This window comes from Hevea brasiliensis, chromosome 3 (genome assembly GCF_030052815.1).
Source record: "Hevea brasiliensis isolate MT/VB/25A 57/8 chromosome 3, ASM3005281v1, whole genome shotgun sequence".
NCBI classification, from domain to species: Eukaryota; Viridiplantae; Streptophyta; class Magnoliopsida; order Malpighiales; family Euphorbiaceae; genus Hevea; species Hevea brasiliensis.
This window is the reverse complement of record NC_079495.1, coordinates 44,363,843-44,386,619: the sequence shown is the minus strand read 5'-3', so window position 1 is coordinate 44,386,619 and position 22,777 is coordinate 44,363,843. Positions and strand designations below refer to the sequence as shown.

Sequence of the window (22,777 nt, the reverse complement as noted above, 5' to 3'; positions counted from 1 at the left end):
TTGAAGTACTTGGGCACACAAAAGGAGTTAAATTTGAGGCAGAGGAGATGGTTAGAGCTGATAAAAGATTATAATTGTTTGATAGACTATCAGCCTAGAAAAGCTAATGTTGTAACTGATGCTTTAAGTCGCAAGACTATGGCTGGTTTGAGGGTTTCTCCATTGTCCATGGTGCATGAGTTAAGGGCATTGCATGCTAATTTGGAGATTAATGAAGATGGGCAAATGGTAGCTACTTGGCAAGTAAAGCCAATGCTGGCAGAACAAATTAAAGCGGTTGCACAGAAGGATGATAAGTATGTGAGGTTAATGGAAGAGGCTTGGGATGACAAGAAACCAGAATTATCAGTAAATGATGAGGGCTTGTTGTTATATAAGGGTAGAATGTGCATTCCTGAGAATATTGAACTGAGGCAGACCATTTTAAAGGAAGCACATGATTCACCTTTTGCAATGCACCTTTTTCAAGGAATATTTCATCTGTTATAACCACCTCTCTTTTGGACTTATATGCTCTTAATTGCTGCTTTATTAAATTTACTTTTTGTATGGAGTTTTTAGTCTTTTGATAGATTAATTTTTGTTTGGACTTAAAGCCCCTTACAGCTGTTACTAAAGTAGGGATATTTTTGTCTTTAGCTTTGAAGTCAAGAGGCTATAAATATAAGTGTAATGAGAGAGTGGAGGACACACTTTGAATATTAATGAAATATTGTTTCTGCTCATTTAGTGAGTAAATTGACTGTTGCCTTTGTTCTTGTGAAGCTCATTAACTTGCTGAGATTTCTATCTTGCAAGGTTTAATGTGCATAATATTCTTGGTTTATTCATTCTCCAGATGAATTAGGTCAAGAATCTTATTTCTGATATTTTCTTTGAATTACACAACAATCTGATTGTGCTGGTTCAAAGAATCAAATTCATACATCGTGATTTGGTGCTTTCCATATTGTTCATTTAATTCTTGAATGTGGGTTTTCAAGTTACCAATTACTTGAAGGTTCACATCAGTTTTGGTATCAGAGCAAAGGGACGCCCAAACAAGGTAGATTCTCTATTTGCTTCTTATTCTTTGTGTTTCTTACCTTCTTCATATTTGCTGTTTGGCTCTTGAGGTTTAGTTGGACCTGTTTGTTTAAAAATTTGTTTTGTTCGGTTTGTCTTAGGGTTTTGGGTTAATCAAGCCAAAGCCATTATTCTAGCTATCCATTTTGCTTCCTTCATTTTGATATCAAGCATGAGAGATTACTTGGGTCATTGAGTTCGACTTACCAATTTGGCCTGAAACTGTACCAGCATTATTTGAGTGTGTTTAAGACGTTGGGTGTAAATTTTGGGGGTTGTTTGATATCATTTGCCAGCTGAACCAAAATTTTGCGGCAGACCCAATCAAATTATGTTCACATAGTAAATAGACCCAGAAATTCCTGAAAATTTACAGGGTGTTTATACCCCATATCAGTAGTTTCCAAATTAAATTTCAGCTTAAAATTCAACCATTTGTGTTGGGAACCAAAATTTTGTGGCAGAATCGATCAAAATAAGTTCACATAGGAAATATACCCAGAAATTTCTGAAAATTTACCGAGTGTTTATACCCCATATCAGTAGTTCCCAAATTAAATTTCAGCTTAAAATTCATCCGTTTGTGTGGGGAACCAAAATTTTGCGGCAGACGCGATCAAATTAAGTTCACATAGCAAATCAGCCCAGAAATTCCTGAAAATTTACAGGCTGTTTGTGCCACATTTGAGCTACTCTCAAATTAAATTTCAGCTCAAAATTTAATCGTTTGTGTGGGGAACCAAAATTTTGTGGCAGAGACAATTACATTTGATTTACATAGTAAGTCTGTCAAGAAAAGCCTGAAATTCTAGCAGCAATTAGTCAGTATTGGGTTGCATTTGCCTACTCAATTTCAGATCAAAATACACTCGTTTGCTTGGTGATCCTAAATTTATGCAATTCTTGGTGTATTGTGTGAACTGCTGGTAATTGTGATAAGTTGGTGGCAAACTTGGATATTTAAGCTTGATATCACTTCTTTAGGTTGTCACTTTTCCAGCTTATTACTCTTTTATTTTGGTGTCTTCTTTCTTGATTCCTTATTGCATTACATTTCCATACTTGAGCTTTTCTTTTCTTGACTTCTTGAGTCACATTATTGTTTTTTTTTATTACTCGTTTTGATCCGTCACGTTCAAGAATTTTATTGTGTGTTAAATTTTTGTGAGTACAGTCTTGGTTTGAGTTACTTGAGTTTGATAAGAACTTGTGGACATAGCCAAGAGAGGTAAAAGGCACAGAGTGGTGAGTTCATAAGAGGGGAAAAGCCTTGTTGAGTTAAACACGAGTGGAGTGTCCCTTGTTGAGTGTAAACACGTAAGGGAGTGAGTGAGGTGTTTTTCTTTGCACTAACCATTTTCTTGCAGGTCTGAAAACATGTCTAGAAGGGGTGATGGTAGTGAGGGGGAAGGTGAAAATCCATTCTACATGCAGGCTGTCAGACAACAATTTGAAAGAATGAATGTTGTGTGTAATGGAATCATAGATAGGTTGGAAAGATTGGAGCAAAGAGATAGACAAAATGAGAGAAGGCCAAATAGGAGGGATCTTGTACCTCCAGTAGTTGAATCTGATGAAGATGAGGTTGATAACTACGATTTTGAGGTTGAAAGACCTAGGAGGGGTAGATATGAGAGAAGAGCTGAAGATAGGAGGAATGGAGATAGGATAATAAGAAGAGAGGAAAGAGAGAGGAATAGGGTAGATGACAATATCAAAAGTATTAAAATGAGCATCCCTTCTTTCCAAGGGAAAAATGATCCGGATGTGTATCTTGAATGGGAAAGGAAGGTAGAAGCTGTGTTTGATTGTCATCACTATTCAGAGGAAAAGAAAGTAAAGTTAGCAGCAGTAGAATTTACTGATTATGCTTTGGTATGGTGGGATCAAGTGTTGATTAGTAGAAGGAGAAATTATGAGCAATCAATTGCAACCTGGGGTGAGATGAAAACTATAATGAGGAAGAGATTTGTTCCTAGTCATTACTATAGAGAGCTACATCAGAGGTTACAAAGATTGACTCAAGGTTCTAAAAGTGTTGAAGATTATCATAAAGAAATGGAAATTGCTATGATTAGAGCAAATGTGGAGGAGGATAGAGAAGCCACCATGGCTAGATTCTTGAATGGGCTAAACAAGGAGATTGCTCATATTGTTGAGTTACATCACTATGTTGAGTTGGAGGATATGGTCCACATGGCTATGAAGGTAGAAAGGCAACTTAAAAGCAAGTCAAAATTTGGAGGAAATGCAGGTACTTCTTCATCTTGGAAGTCTAACTGGAAGAAGGAGGATAGGGAAAATGCTGTTAGCAAATATAAGAGAAATGAGGAAAAGGAAAAAAAGGTGGAGAAGAAATTTGTAGAAAGTAAAGGAAAGGAGGTTGAAACTACTACCCGAAATAGAGATGTGAAGTGTTTTAGGTGTTTGGGCAGTGGACACAGCTTCTCAATGCCCTAACAAGAGAGTCCTGGTCATGAGAGAAAATGGTGAGATAGAAACGGAGGAGGAAATTGTTAGTGATTCCAGATCTTCAGGGGAGGAGGATGCAGAGGTGGAATATGCTGCTGAAGGAAGTGCTCTGGTGATTATGAGAGCATTAAATACTCAAGTAAAGGAGGACGTTGGTGATGAATTGCAAAGAGAAACAATTTTCCATACAAGGTGTCTTATCCAAGACAAAGCTTGTAGTGTCATCACTGATGGGGGAAGTTGTGCCAATGTTGCTAGTACTATTTTGGTGCAGAGATTGGGGTTGAGGACTTTGAAACACCCTAGACCCTATAAATTGCAGTGGTTGAATGAATGCGGTGAGGTGAAAGTATCAAGATGAGGTTATGTGTGACGTGGTTCCAATGCAAGTTGGCCATTTATTACTTGGCCGACCATGGCAATTTGATAGAAAGGTGATCCACGATGGGTATAAAAATAGGTATTCTTTTGAAATGAATGGAAGGAAAATCATTTTGGCACCTATGACACCAAAACAGATTTATGAAGACCAAACAAGGCATAACCAAGCAATGGGTGAGGTAAAATCAAGAGAGGTCGAAAAGAGAGCAGAGAAGAAAAGAAGGGGTGAAAAGAAATTGACTGAAAATGTTGCGAGTGAGCAAGACAAGGGTGGTTGTGAGGAAAGAAAAGAGAGTAAAGAAAACACTCCAAGAGTGCTTGAAAAATGTGACTCTTCGGCGCAAAAGGAGAGCTGTGCGGAAAGAGGGGGGAGAAAATTAAGCTTGTATGCTAAAGGAAGAGATGTAAGGAATGCCATATTTGCCAACAAGCAAATGTTATTAATTGTGTTTAAGGACTCTTGTTTATCCACATCTGACCTTGACCCCAATTTGCCTAGTGTTGTTGTCTCCCTTTTGCAGGAATATGAGGATGTACTACCTGAGGAGATGCCAGCTGGACTACCACCTATTCGAGGGATTGAGCACAAGATTGATTTTGTACCTAGAGCAGTTATTCCCAATCGTCCAGCCTATAGAAGTAACCCTGACGAAACCAAAGAATTACAAAGGCAAGTTGAGGAATTGCTAGCTAAGGGTTATGTGAGAGAAAGTATGAGCCCTTGTGCTGTACTCGTCCTTTTGGTACCAAAGAAAGATGGCACATGGCACATGTGTGTGGATTGTAGGGTGGTCAACAAAATCACTGTAAAGTATCGCCACCCTATACCTAGATTGGATGATATGTTGGATGAACTTTGTGGTGCTTGTGTGTTTACCAAAATTGACTTGAAAAGCGGATATCATCAAATTTGCATGAAAGTAGGTGATGAATGGAAGACTGCATTTAAAACAAAGCATGGACTATATGAGTGGTTAGTGATGCCTTTTGGGCTAACTAATGCTCCTAGCACTTTTATGAGATTGATAAATCATGTGTTGCGTGCTTTTATTGGAAAATTTGTTGTTGTTTATTTTGATGATATATTGGTTTACAGTAGAGGCATGAATGAACATATGCATCATTTAAGAGCTGTATTCGATGTGTTGAGAAAGGCAAAATTATATGCTAACTTGAAGAAATGTTCATTTTGCATGGAAAAGGTTGTCTTTTTAGGATTTGTCATTAGTGCTAATGGTGTTGAAGTCGATGATAAAAAAATTAGAGCTATTAGAGACTGGCCCACTCCAAAGTCTGCATCTGAAGTGCGTAGTTTCCATGGACTAGCTAGTTTCTATAGAAGATTTATTAAGAATTTCAAAACCATTGCAGCACCATTGAATGATCTTGTCAAAAAGAATGTTAATTTTGTTTGGGAACAGAAACAAGACGATGCTTTTCACAAAATTAAAGACATGTTATGTTCCGCTCCTGTGTTGGCTTTACTTGATCTTTCTAAAACTTTTGAGATTGAGTGTGACGCATCAGGTATAGGTATTGGAGCCGTTTTAATGCAGGATAAGGGACCAATAGCATACTTTAGTGAGAAGCTTAATGGAGCAGCTTTAAACTATTCTACATATGACAAGGAGTTGTATGCATTGGTACGTGCCTTGGAAACATGGCAACATTACCTTTGGCCAAAGCAATTTGTCATCCACACAGATCATGAGTCATTGAAGCATATCAAGGGGCAAAATAAGTTGAGTAGGCGTCATGCAAAATGGGTTGAGTTCCTTGAGACCTTCCCATATGTGATTCAATACAAACATGGGAAAGAAAATGTGGTGGCTGATGCCTTATCTCGAAGGTATAACCTTATTGCCCTTCTTGATGCAAAGTTATTAGGATTCGAATATGTGAAAGAATTATATGCTGAAGATGATGACTTTGCTAGAGTGTATGCAGCTTGTGAAAAGAATGCTTTTGAGAAGTTTTATAGGCATGATGGATATTTTTTTAGAGAAAATAGATTGTGTGTGCCTAAGAGTTCAATGCGTGAATTACTTGTGAATGAGTCTCATGCTGGTGGATTAATGGGTCATTTTGGTGTTGCCAAAACATTAGATGTATTGAAGGAACATTTTTATTGGCCGAATATGAAAAGAGATGTTGAAAGAGTATGTATTAGGTGCATTGTGTGTGCTAAGGCTAAATCTAGAGTTTTGCCAAAAGGTTTGTATACACCTTTGCCTACCCCTAGTGATCCTTGGGTTCATTTCTCTATGGATTTTGTGTTGGGATTACCTAGGTCTAAACAAGGCCATGATTCAATTTTTGTTGTTGTTGACAGGTTTTCAAAAATGGCACATTTTATTCCATGCCATAAAACTGATGATGCTACAAATGTTGCAAATTTATTCTTTAGAGATATTGTTAGGTTGCATGGCATACCTAAGAGTTTAGTTAGTGATAGGGATGTTAAATTCCTTAGTCACTTTTGGAAGGTTTTGTGGGGAAAATTGGGCACCAAGTTGTTATTTTCCACCACTTGTCACCCACAAACCGATGGTCAAACTGAAGTAGTAAATAGGACACTAACTACTCTTTTGCGTGCTGTGGTTAAGCAAAATTTGAAGTCATGGGAAGATTGCATTCCACTTATTGAATTTGCATACAATAGAAATGTGCATTCTTCTACTGGCTATTCTCCATTCGAAATTGTGTATAGTTTTAATCCTTCAACTCCTTTGGATCTTTTACCTTTGCCTGTGAACGAGCTTGCTAGTTTAGATGGAAAAAGAAAAGCAGAATTGGTGAAGAAAATCCATGAACAAGCCAAGTTTCAAATTGAAAAGAAAAATGAAAAATATGCTAGTCAAGCCAACAAAGGAAGGAAGAAAGTCACATTTCAACCTGGAGATTGGGTATGGGTTCACTTGAGCAAAGAAAGGTTTCCCTCTCGAAGGAAATCAAAATTACAACTAAGATGTGATGGACCTTTCCAAGCGCTGGCTAAAATTAATGATAACGCCTATAAAATATACCTGCCTGGTGAGTATAATGTCAGTGCCACCTTCAATGTTGCTGATTTATCTCCCTGTGTTGATGCAGGAACAGATTTGAGGACGAATCCTTTTGAAGCGGAGGGGAATGATGAGAATCAAGCTACATCCACGCCAAAGGATTTCATCCGAGGACCAATTACTAGAGCTAGAGCTAAATTACTTCAGAATTTAATTTGTGAAATCATAAGAAGCAAGGATTATAAGCTGGAATGGCTTGAAGAAAAATATAAAGGATTAAATTTGGTGAAAATTATGCTTGGAAGTGACCAGGTGTCATGTGGAGCATTAGATTACATGGAATAACTTGTGGACATGCATGCACCAGATCCAATCCATGTACATGTATCTGCTGGCACCCTTTTCAAGGAATATTCCATCTGTTATAACCACCTCTCTTTTGGACTTAAATGCCCTTACTTGCTACTGTATTAAATTTACTTTTTGTATGGAGTTTTTAGTCTTTTGATAGATTAATTTTTGTTTGGACTTAAAGCCCCTTACAGCTGTTACTAAAGTAGGGATATTTTTATCTTTAGCTTTGAAGCCAAGAGGCTATAAATATAAGTGTAATGAGAGAGTGGAGGACACACTTTGAATATTAATGAAATATTGTTTCTGCTCATTTAGTGAGTAAATTGGCTGTTGCCTTTGTTCTTGTGAAACCCATTAACTTGCTGAGATTTCTATCTTGCAAGGTTTAATGTGCATAATATTCTTGGTTTATTCATTCTCCATATGAATTAGGTCAAGAATCCCATTTCTGATATTTTCTTTGAATTACACAACAATCTGATTGTGCTGGTTCAAAGAATCAAATTCATACATCGTGATTTGGTGCTTTCCATATTGTTCATTTAATTCTTGAATGTGTGATAAGCACCCAAATGAACATTGCCTAAGGATGCAGACCTCTAATGGAACCCAAGGATCATGAACACCAAAACAAGTTTTCTTTGAACAAAATAAGATGCAATCTCTATGGAAAAAGAAGCACCAGAATATATATTTCAAAGAGGAACAGATCAAGTGTCAACACAATAACCCAACTTGTGGGAGATTACATTGATCATCAAGTAAAATAGGCAAGTGATCAAGTTGCCTAAGTTCTAGTTCTTCCAGAAACTAGCAAGAAAGAAGACTCAAACTCTCTCCAAGGGAGGTTCTCATGTACAGCAGCAATCAAAAACTGAAGGAAGAAGATGGTATTCTCTTCCTTATAAACCTAAAACATAAGCTAAATTTGTTTAGACAAAAGTTACAAATAATTGTGCTATGTTGGCTATCCTAACAAGAATAGAAAGTGCATTAATTATAAAGACAAAAGATGGCAGCAGCATTTATTGCAAAAGGGCAAAAGGTGGCAGCAATTAATCCCTCTTTGTGGCAGAATATTGGGGCCCACTTGGTCAAAAAGTAGCTCTCTTTAATTCAAATGAACCAATGAGCTCCCTCCACATGGCATGAACCCTACAAACACCTAGGTGGCTGCCAAGTTGACTCAAGTGTGGCATGAGGCATGAACAAAGTGTCTGGATACGTGGTCTATGACGTGTCAATGGAATCTGACGTGGCAATGCAATGGAAGCTCCAACTTGGCACATGGTGAGATTCTTAGAGCAAGCAAGCTAGGTCTTCCTTATGCAGCTCCCCTCCTAAGCCGAAAATCCTTTTATGGTCCATGAGCATGCTTTGAAGTTGCTTAGCTCTCGCCCTAGTGATTGCCCCTTTGAAGGGTGGTGGTGCTCCTTGATGATCCTCATCATCCTCTCCCACTTGAAAAGAATTCGTCCTCGAATTTGTTTCTGCACCAAGGAAAGGAGTTAGATCAGTTACATTAAAAGTATTACTAACACCATAATCACTAGGCAATTCTATCTTATAAGCATTATTGTTAATTCTTTCAAGCACTTGAAAAGGGCCATCACTTCTAGGATGCAACTTAGATTTCCTTTGGTTAGGAAACCTTTCCTTTCTTAAATGGATCCATACCAAGTCACCAGGTTCAAAAATCATAGGCTTTCGCCCCTTATTAGCATGAGATGCATATTGCTCATTTTTCTTTTCTAGATGCAACCTAGCTTGTTCATGCATCTTTTTAACCATTTCAGCCTTTTTCTCACCATCCAATGAAGCAACATGATCAATAGGCAATGGTAACAAATCCAAGGGAGTAAGTGGATTAAAACCATAAACAAGCTCAAAAGGAGAGTATCCACTAGATGAATGCACAACCCTATTATATGCAAATTCTATGTATGGTATGCATTCCTCCCAAGACTTTAAATTTTGTTTTACTAAGGCTCTCAAAAGTGTGACTAAGGTTCTATTCACTACTTCTGTTTGGCCATCAGTTTGGGGATGGCAAGTAGTAGAGAAAAGTAGCTTAGTTCCCATTTTTCCCCAAAGAACCTTCCAAAAATGACTCAAGAACTTGACATCCCTATCACTCACAATGGTTCTAGGTATACCATGTAACCTAACAACCTCCCTGAAGAATAGATTAGCAACATATGTAGCATCATCATTTTTGTGACATGGGATAAAATGAGCCATTTTTGAAAACCTATCCACAACAACAAAAATTGAATCATGACCCCTTTGTGACCTAGGCAATCCCAAGACAAAGTCCATGGACAAATCAACCCAAGGATGCTTAGGTACAGGTAAAGGTGTGTATAGCCCATGAGGCATCACCTTAGACTTTGCTCTCTTGCAAGTCTCACATCTAGCACATAGTCTCTCAACATCTTTTCTCATGTGGGGCCAAAAGAAATGCTCCCTAAGGACGTCTAGTGTTTTGGCAGCACCAAAATGCCCCATAAGGCCTCCACTATGACTCTCATTTACAAGCAATTCCCTCAAAGAACTTTTAGGCACACAGTCTATTTTCTTTAAACAAATATCCATCATGCCTAAAGTACTTTTGGAATGCAGATTTCTCACATGCATGGAATATGGCAGCAAAGTCATCATCATGCTCATATAATTCTTTAGCATACTCAAATCCTAATAATTTAGAATCAAGAGTAGTAAGAAGATTATACCTGCGGGAGAGTGCATCAGCTACCACATTCTCTTTGCCCTGCTTATATTTCACAACATAAGGAAAAGACTCTATAAATTCTACCCATTTAGCATGTCTCCTACTCAACTTATGTTGGCTTTTGATATACTTCAAAGACTCATGATCCGAATGTATGACAAATTCCTTAGGCCATAGATAATGTTGCCATGTCTCTAATGCCCTAACTAATGCATACAATTCTTTGTCATATGTAGAATAATTCAATGTGGCACCATGCAACTTTTCACTAAAGTAAGCAATTGGACGTTTCTCTTGCATGAGAACAGCTCCAATCCCTATACCTGATGCATCACATTCAATCTCAAATGTCTTGTCAAAATTAGGCAAAATTAATAAAGGTGCAGAACACAATTTCTCTTTAAGCATGGCAAATGCATGTTCATGTTCTTTACCCCAAACAAATGTCACATTCTTTTTGACAAGTTCATTTAATGGAGCAGCCAATGAACTAAAGTTAGGTACAAATCTCCTATAAAAACTTGCTAATCCATGAAAGCTCCTAACTTCAGATGCATTTTTAGGTGTTGGCCATTCTCTAATTGCCTTAACCTTTTCACCATCTACTTCAACACCTTTGCTACTCACAACAAATCCCAAAAACACAATTCTTTCTAAGCAAAAGAACACTTTTTCACATTTGCATATAATTTTTCTTTTCTCAACACATCAAACACAAGTTTCAAATGATGCAAATGATCATCAATGTTTTTGCTATAGACAAGAATATCATCAAAGTAGACAACAACAAACTGTCCAATAAAAGCTCTCAAAACATGATTCATAAGCCTCATGAAAGTACTAGGGGCATTAGAGAGACCAAAAGGCATCACTAGCCACTCATATAAGCCATGTTTTGTTTTGAAGGCAGTTTTCCATTCATCACCAACTCTCATTCTAATTTGATGGTAACCGCTCTTCAAATCAATCTTACTAAAAAAACAAGAACCATGCAATTCATCCAACAAATCATCCAATCTAGGAATAGGGTGGCGATACTTTACAGTGATTTTATTCACAGCTCTACAATCCACGCACATCCTATATGTTCCATCCTTCTTTGGCACAAGCAAAACAGGAACCGCACAAGGACTCATGCTCTCACGGACATGTCCCTTAGCCAAAAGCTCATCTACCTGTCTTTGAAGCTCCTTAGTCTCAGCTGGACTACTCCTATAGGCTGGTCTATTAGGAATTTGAGCACCAGGAATGAAATCTATTTGGTGTTCAATACCCCTAATAGGTGGTAAATCCGAAGGTATCTCATCCGGAAACACATCCTGGTATTCCTGCAAAAGAGACACAACAGAAGAAGGAAGATTGGGGTCAAGGTCAGAAACATTTAAATAATTCTCCCTATACATGAGAATGCACAATGGCATCCCACCCCTCAAAGCTCTTCTCAACTCCCTTCCCCCAACATACAAGCTCATCTTTTTCTCTCTTCTCTCCTTTTGTCCCGAGCCCTCTCCCTTTTCCATTACACTCACTTTCTTTTCTTTCACTTCTTTCTTTTTCTCTTTCCCATCACTATTTTCTTTACTTTCTTCACTCTTGTGCTCGGCCTCTCTTAACTTTTCACTGCAACTCTCTTTTCTCCCCTGAACAGCCCTCAATATTCTCATTTGGTCCTCATGTGCTTGTGTTGGTGACAAGGGCACCAAGGCATGTGTGCGGCCATCTTTCTTCAAATTGTAATGATTCTTCCTGCCATCATGAATCACATACCTATCATACTGCCATGGCCTACCTAGCAAGATATGTGTAGCTATCATGGGCACTACATCACATAAGACCTCATCATGGTAGCTCCCTATAGTGAAAGGTACCACTACTTGCTTAGTTACCTTCACTTTGTTGCAATCATTTAGCCATTGTAACCCATAAGGTTTAGGATGCTTAAGGGTAGGCAATCCTAATTTCTCCACAAGTAAGGAACTAGCCACATTGCAACAACTACCCCCATCTATAATCATGCTGCACAATTTCTCCTTCACCACACACCTAGTATGAAAGATGTTTTCCCTTTGCAACTCATCACTATCCACAATAGGTTGAGCACTCAAGGTCCTCATGGTAACCAATGCAAAGTCATACCCATCGGATGGCTCTTCAACGTGCACATCATCTTCATTTTCATTCCCCTCAACTAACATCAATCGTTCGGATTCATTCTCTTCCTCACTCTCTACCTCCCCATCTTCCCTAATCACCATGACTCTCTTGTTAGAACATTGGGAAGCATAATGCCCATATCCCAAACACTTGAAACACTTCACATCTCTAGTCCTAGTAGTGGCAGTACCCCCCTTCTCTTTATCTTTACTTTCTACCTTTTCTTTCCCTTCCACTCTTCTTTCCTAAACTTAGGAATTTCTTTCTCACCCTTAGAAGTCTTATCTACATTTGGTTTCCAAGGGGCCTTTGGAGCTGAATGGACACCACTACCATACTTCAAAGCTCTCTTCATCTTCAATTGTTTTTCTACTTTAATGGCTATGTGCACCAACTCAATCAAATTAGTGTAAGAGTGCAACTCAACAACATGTGCAATCTCTATGTTAAGACCAGCTAGGAAACGTGCCATAGTAGCCTCTGGAGGTTCATCTAATTGTGCCCTTGCTAAGGCTATCTCCATTGCCTTATAGTACTCCTCTACACTCTTCCCTCCTTGTGTCATCCTTTGCAACCTTTGGTGGAGTTCCCTAAAGTAGTGTTGGGGAACAAATCTCTCCCTCATTGCTTCTTTCATAGCCTCCCAAGAAGCAATGGGTCTAAGACCTAAAGTCCTTCTCCTAACCATTAACTGGTCCCACCACACTATAGCATACTCCTTAAACTCTACAGCTGCAAGCTTCACCTTCTTTTCTTCACTATAGTTATGACACTCAAAAATTAGCTCAACTTGCCTTTCCCATTCCATGTAAGCATCCGGATTCTCCTTCCCATGAAAGGGAGGAATTTTCATCTTAATACTGCCCACATTAGTGTCTACCCTCTCTTCTGGTCCCCCATATCCATAATCACCATATCTATACTCCCCAAATCTAGGCAACCTACCTCCTCTTCTACCTCTAGCTCCCCTGGCCCTAGGTGGTCTATAACCCCTACCACCATAGTTATAGTTCCCAACCTCAAATTCTTCTTCTATTGCTTCCTCAAACTCTTCCTCAACATGCAATTCACCCTCAAGGTTCTCCACCCTTGGTTCCCCTATATTTCTCACTTCTTGCCTTCTGTCCCTAGCATCATCTCTACCCCTTGCTCTCTCTTCCCTATCCCTTCTCATCTCCTCCAAAATCCTATTCATGTCATCCCTCAACGTATTCATGCCCAAGGTCAACCTCTCAAATTGTGCAGCCACGGCGTCCCTATACATAGCTTCATCAACTAGGACTCTCTCCCCACTACTACCAGTTTCATTAGACATGATTTTGAGCTGCAAGAAAACAAGTTAGTAGGAAATGACTAACCCTCTCTAGGTGTTTCACACAAACAGGTGGCTTTTACCCTCTAATGCACTCACACCCTCAAGCCTTTTACCACTCACTTCTTGTTGCTTGGTTCCCTTGGAACTAAGATACCAATGGCAATTCAAAAACTCACAAATTTTAAACAAAATGATCAAGAACGACAAGGAACAAGACGTGACACAAGAACAAGCAATGTGACACTGGGGTCAAAATAAGATATAGACACCAAATGAACAGTTAGTAAACTGGAATGAAGACAACCTAATGAAATGATATCAAGCTTAAATATCAAATTTCATAATCAATGCAGCACAGATATCAGCAGTTCACATAATTTACCAAAAATATGCTCCAATTTTGGTTCACCACACAAACGACTCTATTTTGATCTGAAATTTGGTACACACTGGAAACCCAATACGGACTAACTACTGGTAAAATTTCAGGAGCTTCTGAGGGGTTTTACTATGTAAACTAAATTTAACAATTTTGGTTCAGCAAGAGAACAGTGTCAAACGACCCCCAAAATTGACATGAGAACTACTGAAATGGGGTATAAATAGCCTATAAATTTTCAGAGTTTTCTGAATTGTTTTCTTATGCCAACTAAGTTTGGACAGCTTTGCCGCAAAATTTTGGTTTGCTAGGCAAACAATGTCAAACAACTCCGAAAATTGACACAGGAACTAGTGAAATGAGGTATAAAGAGCCTGTAAATTTTCAGAGTTTTCTGGGTTGGTTTGATATGTGAACTAAAAATAGTCCAGTTTCTCCGCAAAATTTGGTTCAGTAGGCAAACAGTGGTATTTTCACCCCAAATTTGGTATGAAGCACAATAATTATACCCAAATGATTCTGGTGAAATTTCAAAGCCAAATTCAAGCTTTAACCCCACGTTTCTATAATTTCCCCCAATTCAATAATGGTAAGAAATCACAATTTCCAGCTCAAACACCACAAACTCCAATAGTGCAGTAGATATATCATCAAAATTACACTGCTAACAGTTACTAATCATGTCAATTCCCAATTTCAGTCATCAACTCATCAATCTCTGATAAATCAAAATTACTGCAGTAGGCTCAACATGCTTGATATTATGCAAGAGTTCAAAGAAATTAGCTAGCACAAAGATGGTATAAGCTAGAATATAGATTAAACCCTAAGACAAAACTGGAATCAAAGACAGATCTAAAGAAACTTCTCTAAAATCCTAGATGAAGATTTCAGCAGCAAGTATTAGAAACAAAAATGAAAAGCATGGAAGATGAAGAAAAAGAAAAACCCTAGAAATGTCCTCTTTGGCAGAATGCCTTAGAAGCTTAAACCAAACAGAAAAATCAACTAAAGGAAGATAAGGAATGAAGGACACTTACTTGATTTGATGCCCTAATGCTCTGATACCAATATGATAAGCACCCAAATGAACATTGCCTAAGGATGCAGACCTCTAATGGAACCCAAGGATCATGAACACCAAAACAAGTTTTCTTTGAACAAAATAAGATGCAATCTCTATGGAAAAAGAAGCACCAGAATATATATTTCAAAGAGGAACAGATCAAGTGTCAACACAATAACCCAACTTGTGGGAGATTACATTGATCATCAAGTAAAATAGGCAAGTGATCAAGTTGCCTAAGTTCTAGTTCTTCCAGAAACTAGCAAGAAAGAAGACTCAAACTCTCTCCAAGGGAGGTTCTCATGTACAGCAGCAATCAAAAACTGAAGGAAGAAGATGGTATTCTCTTCCTTATAAACCTAGGGTTACAGAAACATAAGCTAAATTTGTTTAGACAAAAGTTACAAATAATTGTGCTATGTTGGCTATCCTAACAAGAATAGAAAGTGCATTAATTATAAAGACAAAAGATGGCAGCAGCATTTATTGCAAAAAGGGCAAAAGGTGGCAGCAATTAATCCCTCTTTGTGGCAGAATATTGGGGCCCACTTGGTCAAAAAGTAGCTCTCTTTAATTCAAATGAACCAATGAGCTCCCTCCACATGGCATGAACCCTACAAACACCTAGGTGGCTGCCAAGTGGACTCCAGGGTGGCATGAGGCATGTCCAAAGTGGCTGGTGACGTGGTCGATGACGTGGCAATGGAATCGTGGCAATGGAAGCTCCAACTTGGCACATGGTGATCCACTTAGATTCTTGGAGCAAGCAAGCTAGGTCTTCCTTATGCAGCTCCCCTCCTAAGCCGAAAATCCTTTTATGGTCCATGAGCATGCTTTGAAGTTGCTTAGCTCTCGCCCTAGTGATTGCCCCTTTGAAGGGTGGTGGTGCTCCTTGATGATCCTCATCAATGTGGGTTTTCAAGTTACCAATTACTTGAAGGTTCACATCACAATGTTAGTGTGCCTAATGTGCTCATGGAATGTGGGATTATTGCCAATATGGATTGCTGTCATGTTTCATAATGTAAGGGAATGGGAAGATGAAGAGGGATGCAGAAGTCTTGCAGTAAGAAGATATCCATTTTAACTCACAAGCATTGCTAGTCATACTTCGGTATTCAACTTTGACAGAAGAGCAGCTCGATGTTTGTTGTCTCTTGGATTTCTAAAAGATGAGTGTTGAGCTGAGAAAAATGCAAAATTGAGAGATAGAATAGTGACTGTTAGGACAAGCAATCTAATCACGTCACAATAGCATCTGAGATTAAATTATAAAGAAGTAGGTAAGTAATTTCTTTTTGATGGGCAGCCTTTTAGACACAATAGGACTTGAAAAATTGCATTCCAATGAGGCATGCAAGATTGTTGGAGAAATTGACTTAGTTGAATTGGGTAAATAATATCTGGGCAAGTGAGCCCAAGATATAAAAGCTTCCTAACAATACGACGCTATCTCTCAAGGTCTAGCGTGAGATCACCAAAGTCAGTGGTAAGGTGTAACACCCCTCATCCGTCTACAGTGTAACCGAGCAAGGTGTGTCACACGAAGTGCGGGAGCACCTGATCTTATCTGATTTCATTATAGTTCTAGATTTACTTGTTCAAAAACTTTATCTGAGGTTTAGGCTATTTTTACTATTTATCAAAATATGACTAATTTGGAAAATTCAAAAATTATAATGACAATCCAGCCGAGTGCCGGCAGTAATTTGGATTAACAGTTCTTCTGAACCTGCTAAAAATGATTTCAATATATACTCAAATTCAAAACTCAGAATCAATCTCAAAATTTCTCATACTCAATCTCGATCAGAATCATCATGATCAGATACTTATCTCATATATCAGAATTCTTACATTTCATTAACTTACATAATTTGCCAACTAATTAAATAAGTTTGTTAAGTACAGGATATACAAATAATTTACAATATACTTAGAATGAACAAAATACATAACATGTGTAAATATGAGCCCTATCTACATGCATTGCTGAGGAGGTGACAACCTTGTACACCTCTGACACTTCTGCAGATCTGGACTCCAAAAATCTCAGTCAACTGTCTACTGGTTTTACCTTCAGTACCTGCACGAGGAAACAATCCATCGCACTAAGCATTTCTACTTAGTGGTGCAATAGCATAACAAGAAATAATATATACAAATAAAGAAAGAAATAAATCATAATTTGGATACTCAGGAATCAACTATCTTATATACTAGTTTGTTCCTCTTTGGAAGTACTTAATTTATAACCTTTCAGTAAATATACTTAGTATACAATTTATTCTAACTATATTGTATTTTAAGTCTCTAGGGTTCTGCAAATTGTATTTTTGTTATGTTTCTATTGCTAATCTCTTTTCCTTATTTCATTCAATACTTAATTTAATTGTACTGAAATTTCATTATACTTAATTGGGTAAATAATATCTGGGCAAGTGAGCCCAAGATATAAAAGCTTCCTAACAATACGACGGTATCTCTCAAGGTCTAGCGTGAGATCACCAAAGTCAGTGGTAAGGTGTAACACCCCTCACCCGTATACAGTGTAGCCGAGCAAGGTGTGTCACACGGAGTGCGGAAGCACCTGATCTTATCTGATTTCATTATAGTTCTAGATTTACTTGTTCAAAAACTTTATCTGAGGTTTAGGCTATTTTTACTATTTATCAAAATCTGACTAATTTGGAAAATTCAAAAATTTTAATGATAATCCAGCCGAGTGCCGACAGTAATTTGGATTAATAGTTCTTCTGAACCTGCCAAAAATGATTTCAATATATACTCAAATTCACAACTCAGAATCAGTCTCAAAATTTCTCATACTCAATCTCGATCAGAATCATCATGATCAGATACTTAACTCATATATCAGAATTCTAACATTTCATTAACTTACATAATTTGCCAACTAATTAAATAAGTTTGTCAAGTACAGGATATACAAATAATTTACAATATACTTAGAATGAACAAAATACATAACATGTGTAAATATGAGCCCTATCTACATGCATTGCTGAGGAGGTGATAACCTTGTACACCTCTGACACTTCTGCAGATCTGGACTCCAAAAATTTCAGTCAACTGTCTACTGGTTTTACCTTCAGTACCTGCGCGAGGAAACAATTCCATCGCACTAAGCATTTCTACTTAGTGGTGCAATAGCATAACAAGAAATAATATATACAAATAAAGAAAGAAATAAATCATAATTTGGATACTCAGGAATCAACTATCTTATATACTAGTTTGTTCCTCTTTGGAAGTGCTTAGTTTATAACCTTTTAGTAAATATACTTAGTATACAAATTTTTCCAACTATATTGTATTTTAAGTCTCTATGGTTCTGCAAATTGTATTTTTGTTATGTTTCTATTGCTAATCTCTTTTCCTCATTTCATTCAATACTTAATTTAATTGTACTGAAATTTCATTATACTTAACCGCTTGAATTGAATAATATTTTAATTGACTGCTCATGTATACACTGACCAGACTGGATAAACGGATATACTAGCACTGGGTACCTATTACCTCGGGCTGTCACACTATCAGTCACAAAGTATCTCTCAGTGTGCAAACAATGTGGCTAAAAAGCCATATAATCAATCAGGCATTAAGTCGAGTATAATAACACAATCCGTATAGCCATTGGCTATTAAAATCATAGTACGGCATAATAAGCCAGAAAACACAGTACGGCATGAAGCCATTTACAGAACAGCTGTAAGAATCATATTGGCATGCCAACCTATCCAAACTAGTCAACTAGGCAAACTAGAGCATATTACAAGATTAAATATTTATTTTTAGGGTTTACTGGTCATTATACAATTCACTGGTCAATGAAAATGTTAACCTTTTCATACATCATGCATAAGTTGATTCTAGTATCAACATGTCACAATTCGCATTTTAATATGCTGCCAGTATAGTGCAATTTATAATTCTCACAAGTTGGCATTTATTACTTAATTATTTCTAGGCTTCATTGCATATTATTGTCAATTTTTCAGTTTTAGTGTGCTAGATTGATCTAGCTAAATGTCCTCTTTCCATTAGTTTTTAGCTTCTGGTCAAGGAAGCAAATTTGTAGCTCTATGTCTTATTGAACTTTTAGCATAGATTTTAGGTCATTCTGAGCTGTATAGACCAAGATATGGTCAATTTACTAAAGCTGGACAGATTGCATATTCAATGCAACTTTAGGTCATTTTTAGGTCAAGTTCAATTCTGGCAGATTTGGTACCCTAACTTGGGCAATCAATTTGACTTGGTTCTGGTCATTTTTGGGCTTTGGTGTCTTCATAAGAGTTGTAACTCTATGTCTAATCTTTCCATTGATATAAATTTAGGTCATTTGGACCTGTTTTGAATGAGTTATGGTCAAATTCTTGGTTGCAATGGTTCTGGACAGTTTTGGTACCTCAACTAGTGCAAGCCATTTGAATTAGTAAATGGCATTTCTGGGTTTTATATTTTCACCAAAGTTGTAGCCCTATGTCTAAGCTTTCCGTCGGTATAGATTTCAGGTCATTTGGAGTTGTGTAGACAAAGATATGGTCATTTTACTATAGCTGGTTAAGTTGTACTTATATTGCACAATTAGGTCATTTTTAAGTCAAAGTCAATTCGACCAGTTTTTGTAACCCAACTTGAGCAATCAATTTGACTTGCTTAATGGCATTTCTGGACTTGATGGTCCGTACCAGAGTACAAGCCCTATGTCTAAGCTTTCCAATGATATAAATTTCAGGTCATTTGGACCTGTTTTGAGTGAGTTATGGCCAATTGAATGGCTACTGTTCATATGGTCAATTTCTGGGTTTGGAAAGTTGCCATTTTCGGATTTGGTCATTTTTAAGGTCAGTTTCTAGGCAGAATTTTAGCAACATTTTTACATGAAAGTTGGCCTATTTTATGTCTAGTTTTGCCTTCAATTGGCCTCATACTAATTGAGGTCACAATTTTGCACTTATAACCTAATTTAGGTACTGCCAATAATACACAACCTGCACATGAAAATCACACTCCCAATTTGACAATTCTCCTCCTCCCAATGCTTCAATATTTATTCATGGCACTTCTATATATATTCAACGCAATTCCAGCAAAGAAATTTTCGGCAGAATATATCAAGAGTTCAAGGTAAACAATACACCATTAATGTTCAACATCTAATTCAATCCAAGTTCAATATACATCAACACTTAACTTACACATACACTTCCATATCAATTTGACCTAGTGCCCCCAATTCAACACCACCATAATTCATCAACAATTTCATAAAATCATACACAATTTCATGAGTTTAAGGGTTGCCAACAATGGCAGTTTGCTATGGTATTAAATTCCCCTTTCAAACCCCTAAATTCAACACTAACACTAACATACACATAAAATTTACTTGCTAGCACTTCTAATTACTTCATTTAACATCAATTCCCATTAACTTCATGTGAGAATAAATCAAACACCTTTCATCACCATGGCTGCCAAATTTATGGTTTGCCAAAACTTAATCATTTCTTCAATTTTTCTTAACCATTTAACTTATCTCAACCTCAACACTACTTTTACTTAAGAAAATTAAGGAAACTAGCACTAACCTCAACTTGAGCTTGATCAAACTTTACTAAACTTCATTCTTTTTTGCTCCCAATATGCTGCTCAAGTTGAGTGTGCAAGCTTTAGTGAAGAAATTTGTGTGAAAAGTGGCTTGAAGTGGAGTGCATGGAGGTTCCTTCCATGGCCGGCTATGGAGGAGCAATGGAGAAATTAATTTTGGCCAAATGAAAATGTGAGGAAGAAGAAGGTGAAAGTGGAGAAATCTGTCCACTTTGGGGTTTATATCGGTCCATTAAATAATACTTAGTGGAGCACTAATGATAAATAAAAGATTAATTAATCCAAGATTCCTAAAATTGCAATTATGCCCTTGATCTTCCACTATTTATATTATATACCCAATTTCTTATTTTCATGGCATTTTCAAAATTTAATACCACTTATTTCTCATGGAAATTTAGTCAAAAGTCAACTCTATGTGTCAATTGACCAAAATGCCCATCTTCAGGTTATATTTCTAATTTTTCGATACTACCGATTTACTCCTTATACCGCCGATTTCTTTAATTTTCGTTTTTCGTTTATACTAACTTCGTAATTTTTCTTAGACATTTTCATTGTCAATTACACTTCAGTAGACCTTTATTTATGTCTCGAAAATATTTCCCCGAGTTTCCCGCGGTCCAGGGCTAGTCAACGGTCCTCGTCGTAACTTCCTGGTGCGGTCACCCATTGCTACGGGTTCGGCTCGTTTAACTTAGTCACATTTTATCTCTTTTATTTTTCCTTAATTTTTCTCATCACATATTTCATTATTTTATGCTTTCTCATTGTCAATTAAGTGTAGTTCCAGACATTTTGACTTTCCGGAGTAGGCATTAGCCGTCAGAATAGTAGAACATATGGACTACGAAAATAAGGATGTTACATAACATGATGACCTTTGGCCATAGGAAAAAGGACTAGCTTAGCATGTAAAAGGCCAACATCCTATATCACATTCCTGATATATTTATGTTGGCCAAGAAACTTTCCATTCGAAGAATGATCCAATTCAATGCCTAAGAAAATTTTAGCATAACCAAGATCATTTACGGTGAATGCTTCATCGAAAAACTTCTTTGTATCAAGTATGGAGGATTCATGTGTGCCAGTAATTAATACGTCATTGACGTAAACAAGCAATGCCTAGAAATCTTCACTACTAGTATTAGTAAATAATAAATGATCTGAGGATGACTGCACGAACCCAAATTCTTTTAATTTGCAATTGAATTGTTCATTCCATTATCGTTCGACTTGCTTTAAGCCATACAATGACTTAATCAACTTGTAGACTTGCCCATTCTTAGCTTTGGTATAACCCTTTGGTGGTGATAAATAAAGATCTTTATCTAAAAATCCATAGAGATAAGAATTATTTATATCAATAAAATAAGCAATGTTTCTATCAATCTGATGTATGGGTCACTGTTTTACTGAAGCAATAGTAAGGTATAGGCGCACACCATCCATATAATTGATGCGCACTTTCTGGTTATATCCTTTGGCCACAAGTTTGGTCTTGTAGCGGTCATCAATGCCATCTTGATTATATTTGATAAAATATACCCATTTTGATGAAATAAGTTTCTTGCCTATAGGGATTTGAGGATGTTGGTTAAGGCTCAGATGATGAAGGGACAAGGGGTAAATTTGATATAGTAATAATTATGGTGTAGCAAGACTGGGATCAAGTGCAGTTATAAGTATGCATGGTAGAGGGGCATTAGACACTGGTGGAAAAATAGAGGTCTCACAAATGGAAAATATTTGTAAGGAAAAATGGACTCATAGAAGATTACATCTCTGAACATAAGAATTTTATAAGACTTCAAGTCATAAACTTTATAAGCATTTTGGCCATAGACTTATCCAAGAAAATGCATTTTAAAGTTCAGGGCTCAAGGTTGGTTCTATGGGATTTTGTGTTTGTTGTGAAACATAAGCAACCAAAGGTGCGCAAATGGTGGTAGTCAGCTTGTTTGTTATAAAGTATTTTGAAAGGAGTTTTCCATTTGAGGATTTACACCCTATTTGGATTGAGTGCAGTATGGTTTATTAATGTATTGTATCATATGGTGTTGTATTATATTGTATGGATTTTATTGTTAACATGTTTGGAGAGATGGTATGGTACAGTATAATTTAATAACCTTTTCTTGTTTGGTTAAACGGCATAGTATAGTATAATAAATATAAAGATCACTAAAATACCCTTATTGCTATTTTAAATATA

General features: G+C 37.1%; 1 protein-coding gene across 1 annotated transcript; it reads left to right on the top strand.

Moving 5' to 3' along the window:
* The first annotated feature begins 2,744 nt into the window (after window positions 1-2,744).
* Window positions 2,745-5,089, top strand: LOC131178375 (uncharacterized). Its single transcript, XM_058143333.1, has 2 exons — window positions 2,745-3,394; window positions 5,073-5,089. The coding sequence occupies exons 1-2, from the start codon at window positions 2,794-2,796 to the stop codon at window positions 5,087-5,089; spliced, it is 618 nt and encodes a 205-aa protein (XP_057999316.1). The 5' UTR covers window positions 2,745-2,793.
* The last annotated feature ends 17,688 nt before the right edge of the window (window positions 5,090-22,777 follow it).

Excerpts from the sequence above, each read along its gene's own strand:
- LOC131178375 (XM_058143333.1), top strand. The coding sequence starts at position 2,794 with ATGAGCATCCCTTCTTTCCAAGGGAAAAATGATCCGGATGTGTATCTT.